The sequence below is a fragment of the Sciurus vulgaris genome (genome assembly GCF_902686455.1).
Source record: "Sciurus vulgaris genome assembly, chromosome: 11".
NCBI classification, from domain to species: domain Eukaryota; kingdom Metazoa; phylum Chordata; class Mammalia; order Rodentia; family Sciuridae; genus Sciurus; species Sciurus vulgaris.
In genome coordinates, this window is record NC_136472.1 from 76,309,663 (window position 1) to 76,330,204 (window position 20,542).

The 20,542-nt window shown below is 46.4% G+C and overlaps 1 protein-coding gene across 11 annotated transcripts in view; it reads right to left on the reverse strand.

Annotated features, from left to right (window-relative positions):
• TENM4 (teneurin transmembrane protein 4) overlaps positions 1-20,542 on the reverse strand; it is a 737,381-nt gene that overhangs the window by 363,063 nt on the left and 353,776 nt on the right. For all 11 annotated transcript variants that reach the window (XM_079105080.1, XM_079105086.1, XM_079105077.1 and 8 more), the window contains 2 exons: positions 12,406-12,693; positions 8,076-8,345 (listed from right to left, as the gene is read on the reverse strand). In XM_079105080.1, coding sequence (XP_078961206.1) covers positions 8,076-8,345; positions 12,406-12,693 — 558 coding nt within the window. The remainder of the gene's footprint in view (positions 1-8,075; positions 8,346-12,405; positions 12,694-20,542) is intronic.

The window sequence follows — 20,542 nt, forward strand, 5'->3', positions numbered from 1 at the left end:
ATTTTGTCATTGTGCACATCGTTGCTTCCACTGGAATTGAAAGTCATGTTGGCTCAAATTAAAAGCAAAATTCTTGTTTGCTGCACCTCTCTGCACACTCAGCGGGTCTTAACCGAGTTGTGAGAATGCAATCTATCTTAATTTAGCATGGCTTTGAATCGCTGTGTCTCTCTTTTCCTCCTCTCCCAGTTCAGAAGCAGGCTGCAGTAAGATCAGTATTGCTAACAGAGCTCACCAGTGTGGAAAGGATGTGGGGAGTGTTTGATCTGGGCCAGGACTTCTTAAAGTCCTTTGACAAGAAACTCCCAAGAAGGGCGATGTCCATGCCTGTCAGGTACTGGCTCCCAGATCACAGGCAGTTCCAGCTGAGGTGTTCTGGAGAGGAGGCTCCAGGTTAAACTTCACTGAGGCAATCTGAAGCAACCGAGTAGAAGGAAGGGCTGCAATTACAGCTAAATGGAAGCCAAGATGATACCAAAACAAGAGAGTGCCACTAGTCTCCTGCGTGAGAAGGCAAGGTTCGGGATGAGTGGGAGTCAGGCTACAGGGTCAGAAATCAAGATGAAGAGCAGGAGGGAGTGTGGTATGAAGAATGGCTGGAGATGCGATTCATGATCAAAGCCTTGAACTTCAGAAAGAGCATGGGACAGGCAGCAGCTACAGAACCCTGCAACTGGGCTGAAGTAGCTGTGAGACCAGGAGAAGGATCGGATGTGAGCTCTGAAAGTACCTCCCCTGAAAGTACCTGGGAGCTCATTTTGGTCACAGAACCTAAGAGTCTTGAGGTCATCCTCAGTGCTTAGCAAGATCCTAGGGTGGAGCAGGGAAGAGAAGCTCTGGTACAGATGCCACCCTCGTTGCTTCCATGGCTTAGCTGTGCCTGACCCCTCCCCAACATTGCTTCTCTTCTAGATTATTGCAATAGCCTCTGACCTTTTCCCATTACTGTCTACCCTCAACACAACATCCAGAATGATCCTGTTCAAGCATTAATCAGAACTTGTCCCTTCTCAGCTCAGAACCCTACTTAGCATCGCCTACAAAGGCCTGCACATATTCATACCCCAAGTCACCAAGAGGCCTCTTCCACTACTCCAGCCACACCTGCCTCCTGGCTGCTGTCCAGACAAACCACACATGCTCTGCCTCAGGCCCTTATACCTGCCCTTTCCTTTGCCAGGTTTGCTGTTCTTCCAGATATCCTCATGACTCACTCCCTAACCCACTGCAAGGCTTTGCTCAAATGTCACCTTCTCCATGAAGCCTTCTCTGACCACCATATTTAATTGCAACTCCCCCGACACCAGGACTCACTCTCTCCTTTCCGTAACACTTATCATCTTAAGAAATCCTATAAAATTTAGTTTTAAAAATTTGTTTATCATCAGTCTCCCCACTAGAATGCAATCTCCACAAGAGTGGGCAGTTTTGATCATTGCTGGAACCACAAGATTTCAAACAGTACCTGGAACGTAGTAAGTGCTCAAGAATAGTTGTGATATGACAGACAAGGCACCTAATGTGACAACCTTACCCTCTAGCACATCTTGCCTCCACAGTCCCCATTTCATGTGCTTAAGTGTCCCTCATGGGGACATACAGAATGCCCTTTCTTCCCTCTCTTTATTGGTTAAAGACCTTTCCATCCCTCAAAACCTATGGACTGGCACTTCCTCCCTGAAACCTAGACATCTCCTGGTTGGACCTTTAGACTTCTATGATCCTTCCTTTAAATGTCTTTTCCCTAACATGTCACAGTTTGAGAGTGACTTGTTATGATTTCAAGGTCCTGATCAACTCTGATAGGTTGTGAATTCAGTTTCTTTTCCAGAAATTTCCTGCATTGACAAAGAAGGTTATGTTCTGGATATAACCAGAACATTCCTAGATATTCCCAATTTATTTCCTAGATCTTGTATGTTTTTTGTTTGAGGTAATAAAAACGGGTTTCTACAAAATAGCACAAAATGGGTACCAGAGTTTGACAGATCTGGGCTCAAATCTCAGCTCTACCATTTACTAGTTGTGCCTCCTTCAAGTCACCCAACCACCCACCATCTCCAGAATTTAGCATCCTTGGCTAGAAAATGAAGAAAAGTTAAGAATTCATGGGTTGTTGGCTTATCTAAGGGCCATTCTGTCACAGTTCTCAGATGCTCTGACTGTACCCAGCCCTTCCTAGTCCTCTTTGGGTTTTGGGGATACAGGTTATGTGGATACCTCTGTCTAGCAGGAGACTCTAATTCCCTAAAAACAATGGGCACTGTTGCATTCCTGGGAAAGTACACTGGCTCTCAAAGCAGAAGAATAGCCAAATGTGGGGGTTCAATCCCTAGGACAGCTGATGGGCCAAACTCTTTGCTCTAGAAGCTTTGCCCTTGATGATAGGTTGGGTTGCTGCAGTACTCGGACCATTTTGAATCTTTGTGATAGATTTTCTTATAGATTTTTAAACCTGAGTCTCATGGGTATGGGGCCAGGGAGGGCAGAGGATAAATGGAGTGAAATTGGTAATGAGCTCCTTTCTCCTTGTGCTTTGGAGATGTTTGCCTAATCTGTGACTCTGAATAAGCAATTTGGCTGCCTAATTAGGTTAACCAATAATTTCCCTTTTGACACGAGGCTGCCTGATAATTTGGGGGTTAACTGTGACTCTCTCGCTGTTTCTGTTCTAAGGGAACATCTCAATTTGCCTCTGGGATTAAAGCAGACAGTACATTTCGCTATTCCCCAGCCCACCATGCCTTTCCATCCCTCCACACTTTGGCTCATGCAAAGGCCTCTCCTGGGAATTCCTCTTTGGACCCCTTATGCTCAATGAGATCCACTGAGCCTTCAGACCCCTGTGCATAACAGGGATGGAGTGAAGGAACGAACTTTTGCACCCTCAGGGCAAAATAAATGGCTCCTGTACTGTCATCCCTCAGCTCTTTAAACAATTAACATTAATAGGTAGCATGTATTAAGGATCCGCACAGAACACCAGTGTTGTACAGGCTCACAGCAACACCTCAAGGAAGGAAGATGGCATGCAGTTTTTGTATTTTTAAATTATTATAATAAAATATAGACAAAGCTAAACCATTTTCACCATTTTTAAGTGTGCAATTCAGTAGTATTACTGTATTTACACTGTTGTGCAACCATTAACACTATTCATCTCCAGAACTTTCTCATTCTCTCCAAACTGGAACTCTGTGTCCACTAAATAACTCCCAATTCCCACTCCCCCTAGTCCCTGGTAACCACAGGAATATTGTTTTTTAAATAAGGAAACCGTGGCTCAGAGAGGTCAAGTGATTTGCTCAAGGTCTCCTAGCTAGAACCTGGCACAACGAGGATTTGAGGCCACTGGCCTGTGCACTGGTGTTCTTCCAATCTGTGACACCTTGATCACTGTACAGAGCCACAGGTGGTTGTACTCCCACTTACTTCACTGTTCAGCTGGTTTCTACATTCTAGAATAATACCTGGCATGACAAAGGAGCTTAGCACGATTATAAAACAAATTACAGAATGAATCCACAAAAGAAACTCTGTCATCCTGACCCTGTGGTTGGGAATGAACCTTTAACTGTGGTCTCTGCCTTCTGTAAAATGTCTGTTGAGTGCTGACTGTGTGCCTGACATGCGGCTCTTCCTCACTGCCCCCAGTCTCCGGTTCCACAGGGCAGGAGGGGCCTGAGGACTCTCTCTGTCTGATGGCCCTGAGGAGGAAGATTTGTGTTTACATTACCCAGTCAATTTTATATTTATTTTAGATATTAAGCAGTGACATAAAAGCTGCTGACATTAACCTTCAGGGGCAGAAATTAGCTTTAATGGACCCCATAAAAGTTATTATCGATGGTGGCTGCATGCTGCATCACTGTGACCTCAGCAAAAGCTTCTGCCGCTGTCAATACTGTTGACTATTGGGATTGACTAATGCAAGGCGGGGTGTGGAGGCAGAGGCGATGCTGTTGTGGCTGGAGGTTGCTGGGTTGTGCTTTGCATTTCACATTTATCAAAGATCTCTGAGGACTTAGTTGCACATCTTTGGTGGCCTCAGCTGAGAGTCCAAACCTCTCATTGATTCAAATAGAGGCAAGAAGAGGACTGAGAATACAGGATCAGAGGGACCGGAGCTCAAATCCTAGCTTTGCCAACATGCTGACTTGCTGGTCATTGTGTCAGTTGACCTTTTTGAACCTCAGTTACCCCGTGTGGCTAATGGGACTCCACTGCATTATCAAAAGGATGAAAGGCAACTGGACATGTGCAGCTGAAGGACCTCAGCAGAGGTTGCTGCTGACTTCCCTTTGTTCCTGAGGAGTGGCCACCCTGTGACGTGTTGCCTAACATGTTCAGTGGAACTGGGCCTTGTTCTGATGGTGAGACCCAAGTTCTCACCCAAGAAGGAGAGAGATGGGAGCAGAGTCGAATGGAGAGAAGAGAATGGGTGGAGAAAGAAGAGAGGGTGGGAAGGGTGGTGGGAAGGGAGTGAGAATTTTGAGAGAACTGTCCAATAGGGCCTGGTTCCAGCTCTGTGAGACATGTGTACTGTGCACACCTTCGTCTCTCTGTGCCTCTGCCTCCTCAGCTGAGCAAGAGCACTGTGAACCTGACCAGTGAGTAAAGATGAACCACTGCTACGATTGGTGTCATTATTTAGACCTGACTGTAGCAAAGCCCTAGTGTGACTTCCCAATTGAGGCAAGCAGAGAGTGCGTGGGCAGCAGGGGGAGTTGCGTGGGCCTGGGGAGACAGGCCTGAGAGGGACGGGCCAGGAGCCCTTTGTTAGGTTCCAATCCTCCTCCTCTGCCTGCCCATTCTTCCCTGAGTGTTGCTGGGCTTAGAGTTCTGTAGCCAGGGTGGAAATGGAAGACTGCAGAGCACCCTGGCCCGGAGAGCAGGCAGCCGTCTCCCTGTCCCCACTATCAAAGGCTGAAACTCTTCAGGCTCATTGGGTATGTCATTATCACCCAACAGGCTTAATTCAGCTGTAATTCAGCTCTCAGGGAATATACAATAATGTGGGCGTTACGTGCCTCACTCTGTCATGACTTTATGGGAAATGATCATTTGTCACTGTGGCAAGAAGCCTTTAAAAGAACAAATAATCTGAGTATATTTTGCTACCAAGAGAATTCACTAGAATAACTAGGGCTAAAGGAATCAAGGGTTTAGAGTCACACAGGTCCGAATCCATTTCCATCTTCCTGGCTATGTGACTGATGCAAGGTTTCTTAGCCTCTTTAGGATGGAGTTTCCTTTTTCTGTACAATGGGAATAATAAAATCGACTTCAGAGTGTTGTAGGTGGAGCAAATGAGATAGTACAGCTGCTGTGCTTGGGTTCTGATCACCAGCCACAGTTATTAATACTAATAGAATAATAACTAATGTTATTGTTTCTTCATCTTTTACATTTAAGTACTTAAATCAGAAGGGCCTACAGATCACTCAGCTCAGTTGCTACCAAAAAGTATCTATTAGGGCACTGGTTCCATCAAATGCTCTGAGAATAAAGGATTCTGAGGTCAAACAATTTGAGTAATGCTGCAAATATCCCTCTTTGTTAATTTATCTATTAACTTGCACATTACCATCTTGAAGGCTCTGAGAAGTCCTGGAGTTGACATTCTGGTTTAACTGAGTGGTTCCTCAATATTTGTCCATGGAGCACTTACCCTCCCAATTTAAAAAGTATCAAAATTTTCAGAACACAGAAGACACTGATTTAAGGTGGGTTTGATAGCGTATGCCTGTAATCCTAGTGCTTGGGAGGCTGAGGCAGGAGGATTTTGAGTTCAAAGCCAGCTTCAACAACTTAGTGAGGCCCTAGGAACTCAGCAAGGCCCTGTCTCTAAATAAAACACAAAAAAGGGCTGAGGATGTGACTCAGTGGTTAAGTGCCCCTGAGTTCAAAGTTCAATCCCTGGTATATTAAAAAAAAAAAAAAAAGAAAGAAAGAAAGAAAGAAAGAAGATACTGACTTCATTTAAACTATTCTACATATTAGAAAACTGAGGTCCAGAGAAAGGATGCAATTCACCCAATGCCACATCTCAGGTCAGTCATTGAACTGAGATTTCTTGTCCCATCACTAGGTCCCATTTTCTTTGTGCCAGGCTATGCATGCCTTTTAATTTGGTGCTCTGGTTTGGTGTACAGTGGGGTGGGAGAGGCAGGGCCATTGGCTCTGCCCAGGCCTTGTTGGGAAGGTAGTAAGAGGGCGTGGGTGATTCCCAGCCATAGTGGGAAACTCCTCAGGGGCTGAGGTCATTGGTATTCTCACAGCATTAGTTGGGGGCCAGGAGAAGGTGACATTGCAAAGCTGGTATCTAGGATCTGACTCTCCCATGCCCCAGAAAGTACACAGGCTTTCCTGGGAAATATGAGTTCTTGAGCAGGTGACTGAATAGACATTTGGAACTCTGCAGCACCTGACTCTTTCAAGATGATAAAGTTCCTATCTGACCCTGATCATGCCTGGTTACTTACCTGATCCCTAATCTGGATTTGGTCTCACACAGCTCAGGTGGAGACTCCTTTTCAGACTACATGGTCTAGGCCATCTCTCCGACCCAGTGCTTGTCCTGACCTAGCAATCCCCAGGCTTCTGCATTTGGAGCTGGGAGCCAATAGGGGACACTGGCCTGACTGGTTCTTACTGCTCTAATTCAGACCGCCCCTGCTCTGGGAGCTCTGGTATGGAAGCACCTGCAGACCCCCTCTGTGGACTTTCCAGAAACAAATGCCTCCCCAGTCAGTGGGGCTGTCCCTGGGCTCTTCCACTCTCCAGGCTTCACAGTCAGACCCCAGCAGCCAGGGCTTACCTCAGGGCTGACCTGGCTAGGCCAAAGTGCCCAGGGGTGGAGGGGCATAACATGCAGCAGAAGGGGAGATTTCCTGCATGGCTAGGCTCCATGCAGGACTAGAGTGGACTCAGAGCCCCTTGGAAATGTGCCAACAAGGTCCCGGGAGGAAGAAGGAAAATTCTAAAACTGGCTCTCTTCCTTCTACCAGAAGAAGGAAACATGTGAACTAGCTATCTTCTTTTTCTCCCACAGCCTTGGGAGAAGGAGCTTCAGAGATGAGAGTGGAATAAGGAGTTTGGGACCAGCACTTCATGGGGTCACAAAGAAGCTGGGGCAAAACTTCAAGTTTTCACTTTTTTTTGGTACAGGAATTAGACCCAGGGACACTCCACCACTGAGCTACACCCCCAGCCCTTTAAACTTTTTTACTTTGAGACAGGGTCTCATTAAGTTGCCCAGGCTGGCCTTAAACCTGTGATCCTCCTGCCTCAGTCTCTGGAGTTGCTGGGAATGATAGCAATTTTAAAGTATACACTATTATGGATTGAAGAACCCTAATCTAAAAATCTGCAATGCTCTGAAATCCAACTTTTAAGTATCATGTTGGATTTCTGGAACATTTCGGATTTCAGATTTTTTGATTAGGGATGTTGAACCTGTAAAGTCTATGCAAATACTCCAAAATCTGAAAAGCTTCCAATTTTCTGACCCTGAGCATTTTGGATAAGGGATACTTAAGTTGAATGACTGTAGTCACCATGTTCAAGAGATCATGAAAACTTATTCCTCCTAACTGAAACTTTGTAGCCTTTCACCAACATCTCCCCTAAACCTCAATATTCAAGTTAGCCCCAAATGACAGTTTTTGTTTATAAACCATCCTTTGATGAACATAAGATACTGGAGATGCCCAGGACTGCAGAGATCATATGAGCAGGATTCAGGCTGAGCACAGTTGATTGAATACAGGACAAGCTATGGGGGATGGGTTTCCACAATTTGGTGCCCACATGTAGGCACCTTATAAACGACCCAGCCTCTTGGGATCCCCCCTAAACTGGATGGAAAGGGCAGCAACCCAACTTCTGACATGTCACCAATTGGCAGGTATTTCAGTGTCTGTGGAAGAGTCTCTGACTTTTGACCACTGAGAGCAAAGCAATTTTTCACCAATTTCACCAGAGTCCCAAGTGATAGAGCAGAAAATCAATATTGTAATTACAGCCCTGGTCAGCAACCCCGACACCCGATACAGGCCAAGCAAGCTACTCACCGGTTTCTGTGTTCTCATGCTCTGTGTCGGTGAGTGTGAGGTTGGAGTTGGCCCGGCTGGACAGGCAGGAGCTTCGCCCTGACCGCGTGCTCCGGCCCCACAGTCGCACGGGGTGCTCAGGGGACAGCACAGTGTCAGCTTCCATGTCGGCATCAGAACCAGCCCCCATGGAGTACCCGCAGTGGGGAAGGCCGATGTCTGTTCGGTAGAGGGTCCCATGAGGTGGGGTGACCTCCCCTAGTCCCAGCTCTCGCAGGGTGAAATTGGTGCCTGAGAGGAAACACAGGTGAGCTTGGTTAGTGCGCTGAGCATAGTTCTCCCACCTGCAGCTCCTTCTCTGAACTCACCAGGGCATTCTCTCCCTGGGCCTTGGTTTGAGGGATTTCCTATGCCTGTAGGGTTCCTTCTGCCCCCTGTCCACCAGGCCAAATTCTCTGTAACTAAAGCCCAATCCAAGTGGCACCTCCTCTGTGAAGTCACCCTCAATACCACACCTGTGCAGACTGCTCTACTTCTTCCACTAGCCCCTGCCAGAGTTCTTGCCCAAGTCTTGTGGCACAGTGGAGCTGTTAATACACAGCCGTTTGCCACTTCTGCTGGAGAGAGCAACAATGGCAGGCACCATGCTTATTCCTAAATCCTTGTGCCTAGAACAAAATCCAGTATTCAGAAGGGGCTCAATACATGAACATTAAGTTGCATTGAGAGCTTCAGGCCTCCCCTTTCAGGTAGGACTTGCAGCAAGTCTAGAACAAGGCAGAAGCTTAGGCAATGAGACTTGAGTGGTCCCCAAGGAAACAGAAGTTCCTTTCTGGCTGGTTGGGAGAACCCAGAGTATAAGAATGGAGAGGATGCTGCCTGGCAGAGGAAAGCTGCCTTAATAAGGAACAGGTTACCCCTGCTGCTTCCTTACCAGTGGGGCCTGAGATGGGGAATCAGCAGAGATGGGTCTCTTGAGGGTCCAAAAAAGGCCTGGAAATGCCTGAAACTGAGGCCAGGTTGGAGAAGCTGCGGATGATCGGTGTTCACCCAGGTGTGAGGACCTGAGTGACAAAGGGATGCTGCCTTCATGGAAAACATGGTCACCTTCAATGCCCTTGAAAGTTAATCCAATGTCTACTAGTCCCAGGAGCATTTTGTGGGTAAGGAAGGGGGGATATTCAATGGCTTGAAGAGTCATATGCCAATTAAAGTGATGATCTGGGGACACAGACTTATAATCAGGTGGCACCAACTCAAAGCTGGCCCTGAGCCTTTACTGAGAGGCAACAGTGAATAGGGGATGGCGTCTGACTCGCAAGAGCTCTGTCAGGTGGGGAGATGTAAGCAGACACATGATTCAGGGGTGACAGCTAAGGTGGGGGAGATCACCAGGGCCTCTGGGAGCATAGAGGCAGGAGGTAAGACAGCTGGGTGTGGAGTCAGAGGAGGGATTTGAGGATGAGAGTGAGTAGAAAGAGCAGAGCTGGAAGACAGCAGAGGCAGATGCTCCAGCATTAAAGGCATCCTGCAACCAGGGTGGACTGAACATGGTAAGCCTGCAAAGGCAAGTGAGAAGTCACTGCCAGGAAGGTGTCAGGGGAGCTAACAGAGGACTTCTAAGCCTGTGCCCCTTGTCATCTGTGTCTAACACCTATCAAGCCTGCTACAGAGGAGGAGCTCAGAAAAAGTTAGCTAAATAAACGCATAGACAAACATTCCCTGACGGTACTTGTGAGGGTGGGTATGGGGAGACTGAAGGTGGGAGGAGAGAGCAACTGGTATGCGCCTGCAAAAGCGCTGTTGGGTAAGCTGTGGCGGTGGGAGGTGTGCACTGAGCCTGCCCCCCAGGTGCTTCAAGCTGACAGCCTTGATTTGAACTAAAGCCACGAATGCTTCCATAATGATGGATAAATTCTGTAACTGCTGTCCAAGCCCCACAATGCCTCTTCTTATACCTGCTGCCTCCCAGGCTTTGCTCTAGCTATTCTAGAGCCTTCCCTACAGCCCCTCCTCCCAATCTCCCCATGATCAGTTACTAAACAAATGGTTAATGTCAGCAGGCCCTGCACAGCAGGGGCCCCTGGGCCATGCTCAGTGGCCAGGCAAGCATTCTGATTGGCAGGGGTCTGGGTCAGACCAGATGTTACATGTTTTGAGTGTCACCCCTGTGCAGCATACTGCAATCTGCCCTCTATTTTTCTCTCCTTCAAAGAAAATGAAAACTCCCCATTGGAGCCTATATCCCTCAGCCAGCTTCCCACCCTCTGTGCATCACATTCCCCTGGCTGTTCTCTGATCCACACTCCCCATTTCTGTCCTGCCCCCACTATGTCTGTGTTCCGCTGGGCAGGCCTTCTCAAGAGAGGCCATTCCCACGTTACAAAAAATGACTGCTCTATTAAGTAAAAGATCAAATTTATTAGCCATAAACAGCCTGGGTTGCATTGATTTCCATATGGCTTACCCTGCATACCCTTTTAAGCAGCCAGAATTGGCATCAATACTGGTGAGCTGAGACACCTTGGGGTTAGAGAAGAAGCAAGGTAAGGGTCAAATCTAAGAGCCCAGAAATTCTGTTGAGTACATGGGTCCCTCTCATTTGTGAATTTGAAGGTTTATTTCATGACACATGAGAGAAGTCCTTGTGCTCTGTTTTGCTTTATGACTTTTTGGTGTCTTTGCTTGAGGAGCACAGGACATAGGTTGACATCTACCTCACCCGACATCTAGCTGTGCTATCTTGGGATGGTGACCACCTGGGCTACAATGTTCTTGTCTTTAAAATGGGTGATAACCTATGAGCCTCTACCTTCAAAGGAGTTTTGAGGATCCACAATGGTAATTTGTAAACCACTCTGTACATGCCTGCATGTAAGATGAGAATGTCCTTTCCTGAGCCTCACAAACTAGGTTTGCATCTAAGCCAAGGGTTCTCTGAGCTCTGTCAAATAGGACAAGAGATATTTAATCTCTTCCTCTCGCTGAGACCCAGAGATGGCAATTAATAGCACTCAGCATTTCTGAAGCATCTGTTTGTAGCAATCTCTGGTATCAAGTGCATTATGTACAATTCTCACCAATTCTCCCAGTCACCTGACTGTTTGGTACTATCATCCCATTGCACAGGCAAAGAAGTCAAGGGTCAGGATAATGCCAAAGTCACAATTCGAATCCAGATCCATCTGATGCCAGAGCATAAGCTTTAAACCACAGGGAAAGAGCCAAGAGTGCTCATTTTTCAAGCCTGAGAGGTGGCTTTATTAACAAGGCAGATTTTACGTGGATCCAGGCCTGTGGGAGGGAATAGAAATGAGAAGGTCATAGGCACGCTCTGTGTGTGTGTGTGACCTGCTCCTCTTACATCTGATCGTGGGCAAATGATTCCAACTGGGGTGGTTGTAAAGAATTAAACAATATTGTGAAAATGTCTATAAATTACCCTGTCTTTGGAGAGGAGGAGGATAGGCAGAAATAGGGCAGGTTACATGAACTGTGAGGGACTGATTGTCACCCACTAAGTCTCAGAGAGGGCTTGAGACTCTGCAAGCAGAAAAACAGGACTGCCCAAGGCACCAGAGTAGGAAACAACTACCATGGCAGGCATGGGAATAGTTGAGCAGGACAGGACCATAAGTGGTGGGTGTGAGAGGCAGGGGACAAAAGTCTAGGAAGACAGAAATGGAGCAGAGAAGGGCAGGGGGAGGAGCTCAGTCTCTAGGCCACAGGGTCAGGGATGGTTTTGATTAAACCTTCAAGACAGATGATGATAGCCAGAAATGGGAAGTGGTGAGGGACTGGAGAAGAGGGGCAGGTTTGAAAGGTGTTCTGGGATAGATGAACAGGCTTTGGTGACTACTGGATGTAGAAAGGGAAGGAGAAGGAATCGGGTAGCAGGAGTTCCTCCAAATCACCAAGTTTTAAGGTCCAATTATCTCAGGAATGTCTTCCTCTCAAGGTCACTTAGGGATTGACACAAAGATGGTGCTAAGATGTGCTTGTTGAATGAATAGATATCAAAACTAAGAACTAACATTGATTCTGTACTTACTAAGTGTTACCATGCTCATCACTGAAAAGTGTCATCTCATTGAGTTCTTACAATAATTTGCTGCAGTAGGGAGACGGCTCATGCCATCGATTGCTACTTAATACTTAAAGCTTAGAGAAGAGTTGACACAGGAGCCCAGCTCCTAGCCACATCAAGGGGCTGAGCAAGAATATACCTAAGCTAAGAATGAACTACAGGACAGGCTTTCACCAGACCCACGTGCCCCGTAGAGGCTAGATTTGACCTGTCCCAGCTCTCTTGGCACACCTACGCACATGCCTGTGCCCGGCGCCCCCTCACCTGTGCGGCAGAACTCCTCCGCCTCCTGAGGCACCATGTCCTTGACGCGGCCACTGTAGGCAAGGCGGGCGTCCTGGTCATAGGCCTTCAGAGTCTCGCTGGAGCTGTAGGACTTCTGCGGGGCTTTGCCCTCCTCGCTGTCCGCGGATGAGCTGGTGTAGCGGCGCTCGGTGTCGCGGCGCCGGGTCAGCGAGCGGTAAGGCTTCCTCTCCTTCACGTCCATGGCCTCCGGCTCTCGCTCCTCCACATCCACCAACTGGGTCCTTGCCGCACTCAGGGCTGGGTGCTCTGGAGTTGGGGGAACCATAAGAAGGTTGTGAGCGCTGCTCTTCAGAAGGTAAAGACAATGCCAGGGTCCACCCTGCACCTGGATTGGTGTCACCCTGAAGTAGGTGAGGAGGTCTCAGGCTGGAGAAGCGAGGGCACCACTGTACCCCCAACCCATCCAGTCAGGTGGAGAAGGCACTGGCACCCAGGTCCTGCAGTTGTGAAGCCTGTCTCTTTCTGCTACTTGGTCCATCCACCATGAGGATGCTCCAGCCTCTCCTCCAGTGCTGAGCATTAGGGGAACTGACAACAAGGACCAGAGGGCCCTGGCATTTGGTCATGCCTCTAGGCTGGAACTGTACCCTGTTCCCATCATATCCCAGCTGGGACAATGCAGACCCAGAACTCTTAAAGGCTCCTGAAGAATTTGTGAAGTGAATGACTCAATGCAGGCATTGGGAAAAGCACTTTCATATATTATCTTAATAAATCATCACATGTCCCCAGATGTCATTATTGTCTCCAACCTGTTTTGGAAAGAAGTCAACCTAGAAACAAACAATCCATACTCACCCCCCCAAGATTGTTATGTGATTATTTGCTTCTCAACTGTCTCCTTCAATAGTAGGCAAGCTCCCTGAGTCAGGTGCCTCATCTGTTTTGCTCACTGCCTGTTCACAGCACCAAAACCAAGGCTGGAGCACAGTGGGCACTTAGAATGTCTGTTTAACCAGCTCACCAATGCCCATGTGACAGGTGAGAAAACTGAGCTTCAGAACCTTCTTTGAGGTTCTTAGGTGACAAGTAACAGAGCCAGGATCAAAACCCAGATCTGTTGTCTCTGAAGCCTGAGTTTTCCTATTCTGTCTTCCCAAGACCCCAACCTCCAGCTCTTACTAGTCCTTCCAGCTAGCTGTCTCCAGACCTGTGGGTCTTAGCAGTGCCACCGCCAGCACCTGGGAGCACAGGGCCTGCTCCATGCATCTGGGGCTGGCTATGGTGCATGCGGTGTCTGACTGGAGAGAATTCCTTGTTGTCCCTGTTCCTCTTTCCCCCAGCTTGATACTTTTGTCCTTGACTGACATTCTGGGAGATTTTAGCTGTGATAGCACCCTCTTCTCCTTCCAGATGGTTTTCCTTTAGCTCTGGGGTAGCAAACAACTGCCTAAGGTAAAAAGCAAGTACAGGAGGAAAGCAGCATATACCTTAGAAGATATACAAGATCCTGCAACCTTCTCCTTCTGGCTTTCCCTTGTTTCATTTTTCAGAGCAACACGGGCATACAGAACATTTCCTTGCTTCACTGTCCTATTAGAGAAACAGCAGAGCAAGAGTTCCGTGATAAATGGAGAGCACCTGGGGCCTCAGTGCTGGGTGGGGTCTCTGACAGCAGGCGGGCTGAGTCGGTTCAGGAGGGCAGTGGGCGCCCAATGCCTGCCCATACTGCAACATGGGAGTGTGGGGCACGGGGATGTCCTGTGAATTTTCCAGACAGGTTGGAAATTTGAATTGAGACATAAAAAGTGTGATTTTTAAACATTACCCTTTAGAAATAATTAAAAAAATACTTTTTAGGTCAAACAAAAATCACTGATACATCAGATTTGTTCTGAAGACCAGAAGTTCTGCCTGGAATCATGGACATCTGAAGGAGCCCTTTGGCCTGATGATATTCTCTTCCTTTCTAAGACCTTAAAGGTCCTCTCAAGGACAAGGTTTTAGCTTGACTCCAGAGAAAAATTCTATCTACTTTTTAAAAGAACTCTCTAGACCCACTCAACAGGTCCTTATATCCTACCTGTAAACGGTACCACTTTGCAAGGAAATCATTGGGGTTATCATTCATTTGATGTTTTGGGATTTCTCATGGATCCCGAGTGTCTACTGTAGACTTTCTCCTATATAGTTCCTCACATATTTCAAGAGTACAGACAGTTGTGATTTTATTGGTACTTCATAAAAACTATGAAGCATATAAGACAACTATTTTCTTTTTTTTTTTTCTTTCTATTTTTTTTTATTGTAAACAAATGGGATACATGTTGTTTCTCTGTTTGTACATGGCGTAAAGGCATACCATTTGTGTAATCATAAATTTACATAGAGTAATGTTGTTTGATTCATTCTGTTATTTTTTCCCTTCCCCCCACCCCTCCCACCCCTCTTTACCCTCTATACAGTACTTCCTTCCTCCATACTTGCCCCCCTCCCTAACCCTAACTCTAACCCTAACACTAACCCTTCCCTCCCCCCCATTATGTGTCATCCTCCACTTATTAGCGATATCATTCGTAAGACAACTATTTTCATTCTCATGGTATAGATGGAGCAATATTGACCGAGGGTCATACAGTCCTCTGCCTAGGGCCATGTGGTGAGTTACAGCAAAGCTGGTATCACTAGAGAGACAATTGTACCTAGAGCTAGTGAAGGTGAATGAGTGACTTTTTTTTTTGTTTGGATTGCCGATTCTCAAAATATCCTTGGAATTGGGCAAGAGGTTTGACCTAGCATACACAGAACTCAAGTCATGTGACCAGGGCCCAAACTCATGACCCTGAGTTCTGCTTTGTTGATGCTTGGTCTCCTGATGGGTTGTCAGGAAGACAGTGGTCTTCAGAAAATTTGAGAAACAGACCCACAAGAAAGACCAGTGATGAAGACTTTTCCTTCCGGGTCTTTAAAATATTCGTGACTGAGATCTAGGTTTAGAAGTACATTTGAACATGACCCAACACACATATATGATGGAAACAAAAGATTCATAAAAGTTACTGCATCATGAGTAGGGAACTCTGATCAATTTTCTATATTATTCTCATATTTTTTTTAAAAACAGGTTAATTATAACTCTCTAAGTTGATGTCAACCCAGTACTGGCTTTTGACCCAAAGCACTGTTCTGGTCTAATTTGGATGAGAACTGAAGGCAGCTGCTGCCTCTGTGCCCTCTGGCCTTTCCATCCTTGAGTGACAAGAATACAGGTGGGCATAAAAAGAATGTAATAAGCTGGGCATGGTGGTGTATGCCTACAATTCCAGTGGCTTGGGAAGCTGAGGCAGGAGGATATCAAGTTCAAAGCCAGCCTCAGTAATGGCAAGGTACTAAGCAACTTAGTGAGACCCTGTTTCTAAATAAAATACAAAGTAGGGCTCGGGATGTGGCTCAGTGGTTGAATGCCCCTGAGTTCAATCCCTGGTACAAAAGAAAAAAAAAAAAGAATTCAATAAAAGCCATTATTAGAACTAGTCACTAATGGCTCATAATAATAAAATTTGTATTAACAATAACTAATATGCTTTCATTAGTAGCTAATATTTATTGAGTCCTTATTTTTAACAGTTATTTTACTTGCTGTCATTAGTAGCAAGTATATTAGTCTTCATGCCAACCCTGTGATTTGGGGATTATGAACATCTGCTAATTACAGATGAGAAATTGCAAGGTTGAGTATCCTGTCTATACAGCTCTTGCCCGGTGGAGCCAGAATTTTGACCCAGGATGTTAAACTTGGCACACAAATACAACCACTAGATGGTATTGCTGTTGCAGGCTGTCCAAATGAATTGGCAATGCTAGGTCATGCTGCTGACCTCTTATGCTCCCTAGAAGTCCTGCTGAGCCACTAGGATGAATTCTAATTGCTTGGACAAAATGAAGGTTCTTTTGCTTCTAGACCATCTCTTTCCATCTCACTGGGACACTTGTGTTTTCCTGGACAATAACTACCGTCTCTCTGTCTTTGGGCACACTATTCCATCATTGCCCCTGCAGCTAACTAGATGGTTTGCTTTCTTGTCTGCCTCTCCTCTTGACTGTAGTTCCTTGAGGACAAGTCTGTCATCCACAGTGCCACAGAGTGTCTCCTGAGTGAAGAAATGAAGAAAATTGTTTGGCAGCTACTTTAGTCCTTCTTACTAATCTCAGGTAACAAAATATTGGTTATTCACTGTAGGTTAATATGTATTAAGTATATCTAAGACTGCATTAGAGGCATTGCTTAGATATATACTTTTTAAATCTGAAAGGTAGCCTGGGCTAGAAGTATGTGTTTCCTGCTGACCAACTGTGCAACCTCAGACAAGTGATTTAACCTCTCTGTGCTTCAGGTTCCTCATCTGCAAACTCTCAGGCTTGTTTTGAGAATTAGATACATCAATATATGCCCCTGGTATATGGTCCCTGGTACATAATGAGTGCTCAATATATATTAGCTATTATCATCATCAGAAAAATACACATTTTTTTAAAAAAATGGCTTAATTTAGAAGGCTCCAACTAGATGTTAGGTATAACAGCAGAAGGCACATCAACACAGAAGTTCATGCTAATAAGGCTGAGGGCCACTGTAGGAATTACACTGGTGGATGACTGCTTATTATCCTCAATGTTCACCTGTTGACTAAAGACACTGGCTTCAAGGCAAAGGCTCAGTAAGGACAAATTATGAAGAACACAGTTCCCAAACTCATAGCTTTTATGTGAGAAAGCAGAGGTGGGGATAACAGGTCCGTCTCTCTCTCTCTTGTTCCCCAACCCCTGCACATTTTAGTCTTAATACAGCAATTCAGTAGATAGCTACTTTTTTGAAAGGACAGGTCAGTCATGGCTCACATTCAAATTGGCATTGAATGGAAAGAGAAAGAAGAGGGTGGGGTGAAAGAGGAGTGACAGCGGAGAAGTGTCCCTCTTGGAGCAAGGGTCTCCAGAGAAGAGGCTGGGAGCCCCTGGCAGGAGGTTGGGAGGGATGCTGGGGAAGGCTACCCACCTCGAGCCCTGTGGTCCCCATCTACGGGCCAGAAGCTTGTGGCACATAGCCATGCTTAAACAGGTTTGTTCTTTCCCTACTTTTGCTAAGATTTGAATGTGTCCTTCAAAGTTCATGTGTTGCAAATTTAATCTTCAAATTCTTATGTTAATGGTATTCAGAGCGGGGGGGGGGGGGGGGGGGCTTGGGAGGTAACTAGGGTTAGATGAGGTCATAAGGGTGGGGCCCCCAGGATGGGATTAGTGGCTTTGGAAGGAGAGGAAGAGAGACCAAGCATGCAAATTTGAGCTGTCTTGCCATGGAATGCCCTCCTCCAGGTAAAGACATCTCAAGAAGTCACTTAGGTGCTTAGGTGCTGGCACCATGTTACTGGGCTTCCAGATGCCAGAATTGAGAAATAATTTTTCTTTATAGATTACTCAGTCTTTGGTATTTGATAGTAACAGAAAACGTACTAAGACACCCACCAGCCTCTGATTTCCCCAATGCCCATAAAGCCCACTAGCATGACATTCCAGGTCTCTCAAGACCTGACCCTTCATAACTCTCTCTCTGCTTCCTCTCACTGCCACAAAACAACTCACTACCCCGTCGTGAATCCCTGAGACACACACTCCAATGCAGACCTACAGAGCTGCCTGCATTTCTCACAGGCCCCATACACTTTCATACCACCAAGCCTCTGCATTGTTTACTGGAATCTCCTAAAGGAGGTACCCAAAAGGAGGTGGGGGAGCAGACGGGTGGAAGATGAGAAGGCTGAGGTGTCTCCCCTGATCTCTACTATGACTTCAGTCCACACCATCTCTCTTCAGATGGCTCCTTTCCAGGTTTCCACCTCGTGCTGGATTCTGCTAACACCTTCTGCTGTCCTCACCTGCCCAGATCAGGGCCGTACTAGTTTCCAGCTGTACTAGACCCTGTTCATCCCACCATCTTGGCTGGCTCCTTGTGCCTGCCATACCCTGTCTCTTCATTATAGCCTGTTCTTCTAAACCATCTGGGGTGAATTTTGTTTCCTGTAAGAATACTGACCAAGATACAGCTTCACCCGCTCCTATCTGGTTGACTTTCAGCAATCACCACCAGCCTCATCGTTAGAATAATGCCAACAGCTACTGCTCGCTCTGGATTTGCCACAGGCAGCATGGGAAAAGACTTTAGTTTGATGATGGCATTTAGTTCTCACCCTTCCCAGGTTTGTGAATTGGCTGCATTTTAAAGAAAACCAGACATTTAGAGATGTTAAATAATTAGTCTAAAATCACCGGAAGAGAATCAAGAGGTGGAGGTATTCAACTCTGAAACTTCCTTCCCATGCCCCCTGCCATGCTGGTGACAGGAGCTCCAGGTTAGGAGTCAGTCCTCCCTGTCCACCTCCTGCTCTGTGGCCCTGGCAAAGTCCCTTACCCCAAGAGGCTGGGTTCATCAGATGTCTTGTAAACTGTAATGCTCTCCACAGGTATAAGGAATTGGAAAATTATTACTATCAATGTCGTCATCTTCATCATTATTGATTTATTTTCAACCAACTAATTATGTAACTAGACAGACTCAATTAAGCAGATAAAGTTGTTCTGGGAGGCTCAAGTAGCTAATAAACTCACACCTAAAGGAAAATCTAGCAGCTTCATCATGGCAGGCCTGGGGCTAATTATGGCGGCTCTCACCATGGCTCCAATTAAAGTCCACAATCACGATGAGCAACTGGTCCCCATGAAAGATCATTGACACTGGTCACCCCATGGATAAGGGCAAAACCCAGGAGATGGCACAGACTCAGCCTGCTAGTCTGCTCCTCAGAGGCAGTTTTCCAGTCTCATGTTTAAGTACAGCCTGGCACCAGAGAGGTATCTTCAGAGAACCATTCACTTCCACTTGGTGACAGACCAGTCTTATGCCGGGCACTGGGGACTCTAGTAATGAGCCTTGTGGTGACAGCTTACCGACCCCTTGTGGTGTCAGACACAGGTTCCATCAGCAACAAATGCTTTGATAAAGTATGAACTGCAGGTTTGTAAGTCCACCCCCATGCTTGGACATGGGTATCAGTTTTGGTCTGTCAATGGGGAGGGAATGTGGGCCCAGGACAGGAGGAAGGAAGGAGCCACTATGTATTGAGCCCAAAGTTCAGTACTTTCCACAGACCCAAGAACAGAGTGATTTCTCATTGTAGAGATCAGCCTAAATGACCCAAGTGTCTGATCAAGTTCACAGTCAGTAAGAGACACAGCTGGGACCTGAAGCCAGGACTCTGACTCTAAAATTCACATTTTGATATTTTTGTTTTGGTTTGTTCTTTCCTTTATGTGGAGTTGAGCTTGGATGGCTCTGGAAGATTGGAACGGGTGTAGGAATGAGGGGAGGCCTGGGAGACACCTGGTGGTGATGGTGACCAGAGTATCGTTTCAGATAGGAAAAGAGCCGGTAACAGTAAAGGAACTAAGGTTAGCAGAACACCTCCTCATGGGCTGGGTGCTGTGTACATATTATTTCTAGTCCCTGCAACAACTGTGCAAGGTAGATGTTATTCTCTAATTTTATATTTTCTCTTATTTACTACTATTTTACCAATGAGATCACAAGTTCAAGGAGATTGAGTGACTTTCTCCAAATCACAAGGTTCCAAGTGTCTGGGTCTAGATTTGAACCATAAGAAAATGTTTAAACCTCAATAAAAGTAGTGGACATCTAGGCTAATTCATTTGGTAAAAAATTGCTAAGTCCCTTTTGTCCTAAGTGCTGCCGGAGATGCTGGGATCTATCCCAGGAGACTTCTTCTTCCCCTGCTTCCTTTCTTTCTGTCTTCCCCTCCCCTTCTGAATCCTTCCCTCCTCCCCCAACTCTGAGTTTCTGCCCTGCTGTGCCAAGCCTATCTCAAGACATCAGAGGACAAGACATACACTTTTGATTCCTTGGAGCTTCTTGGAGTGGGCAAGTCAGACAGAGAGAGGGGCAGGAAAGGATGCCACAGACCCTGAGCCCAGGCTAAGGTGGGTCAGAGGTGGAGAGATGATCAAGGACCCTCATCAGTAACAGTGACATCTAAACCTGGACCAAAGACTGCCTGGAAAAAGGGGAGCCAGGCCAGGAAGTTCGGAG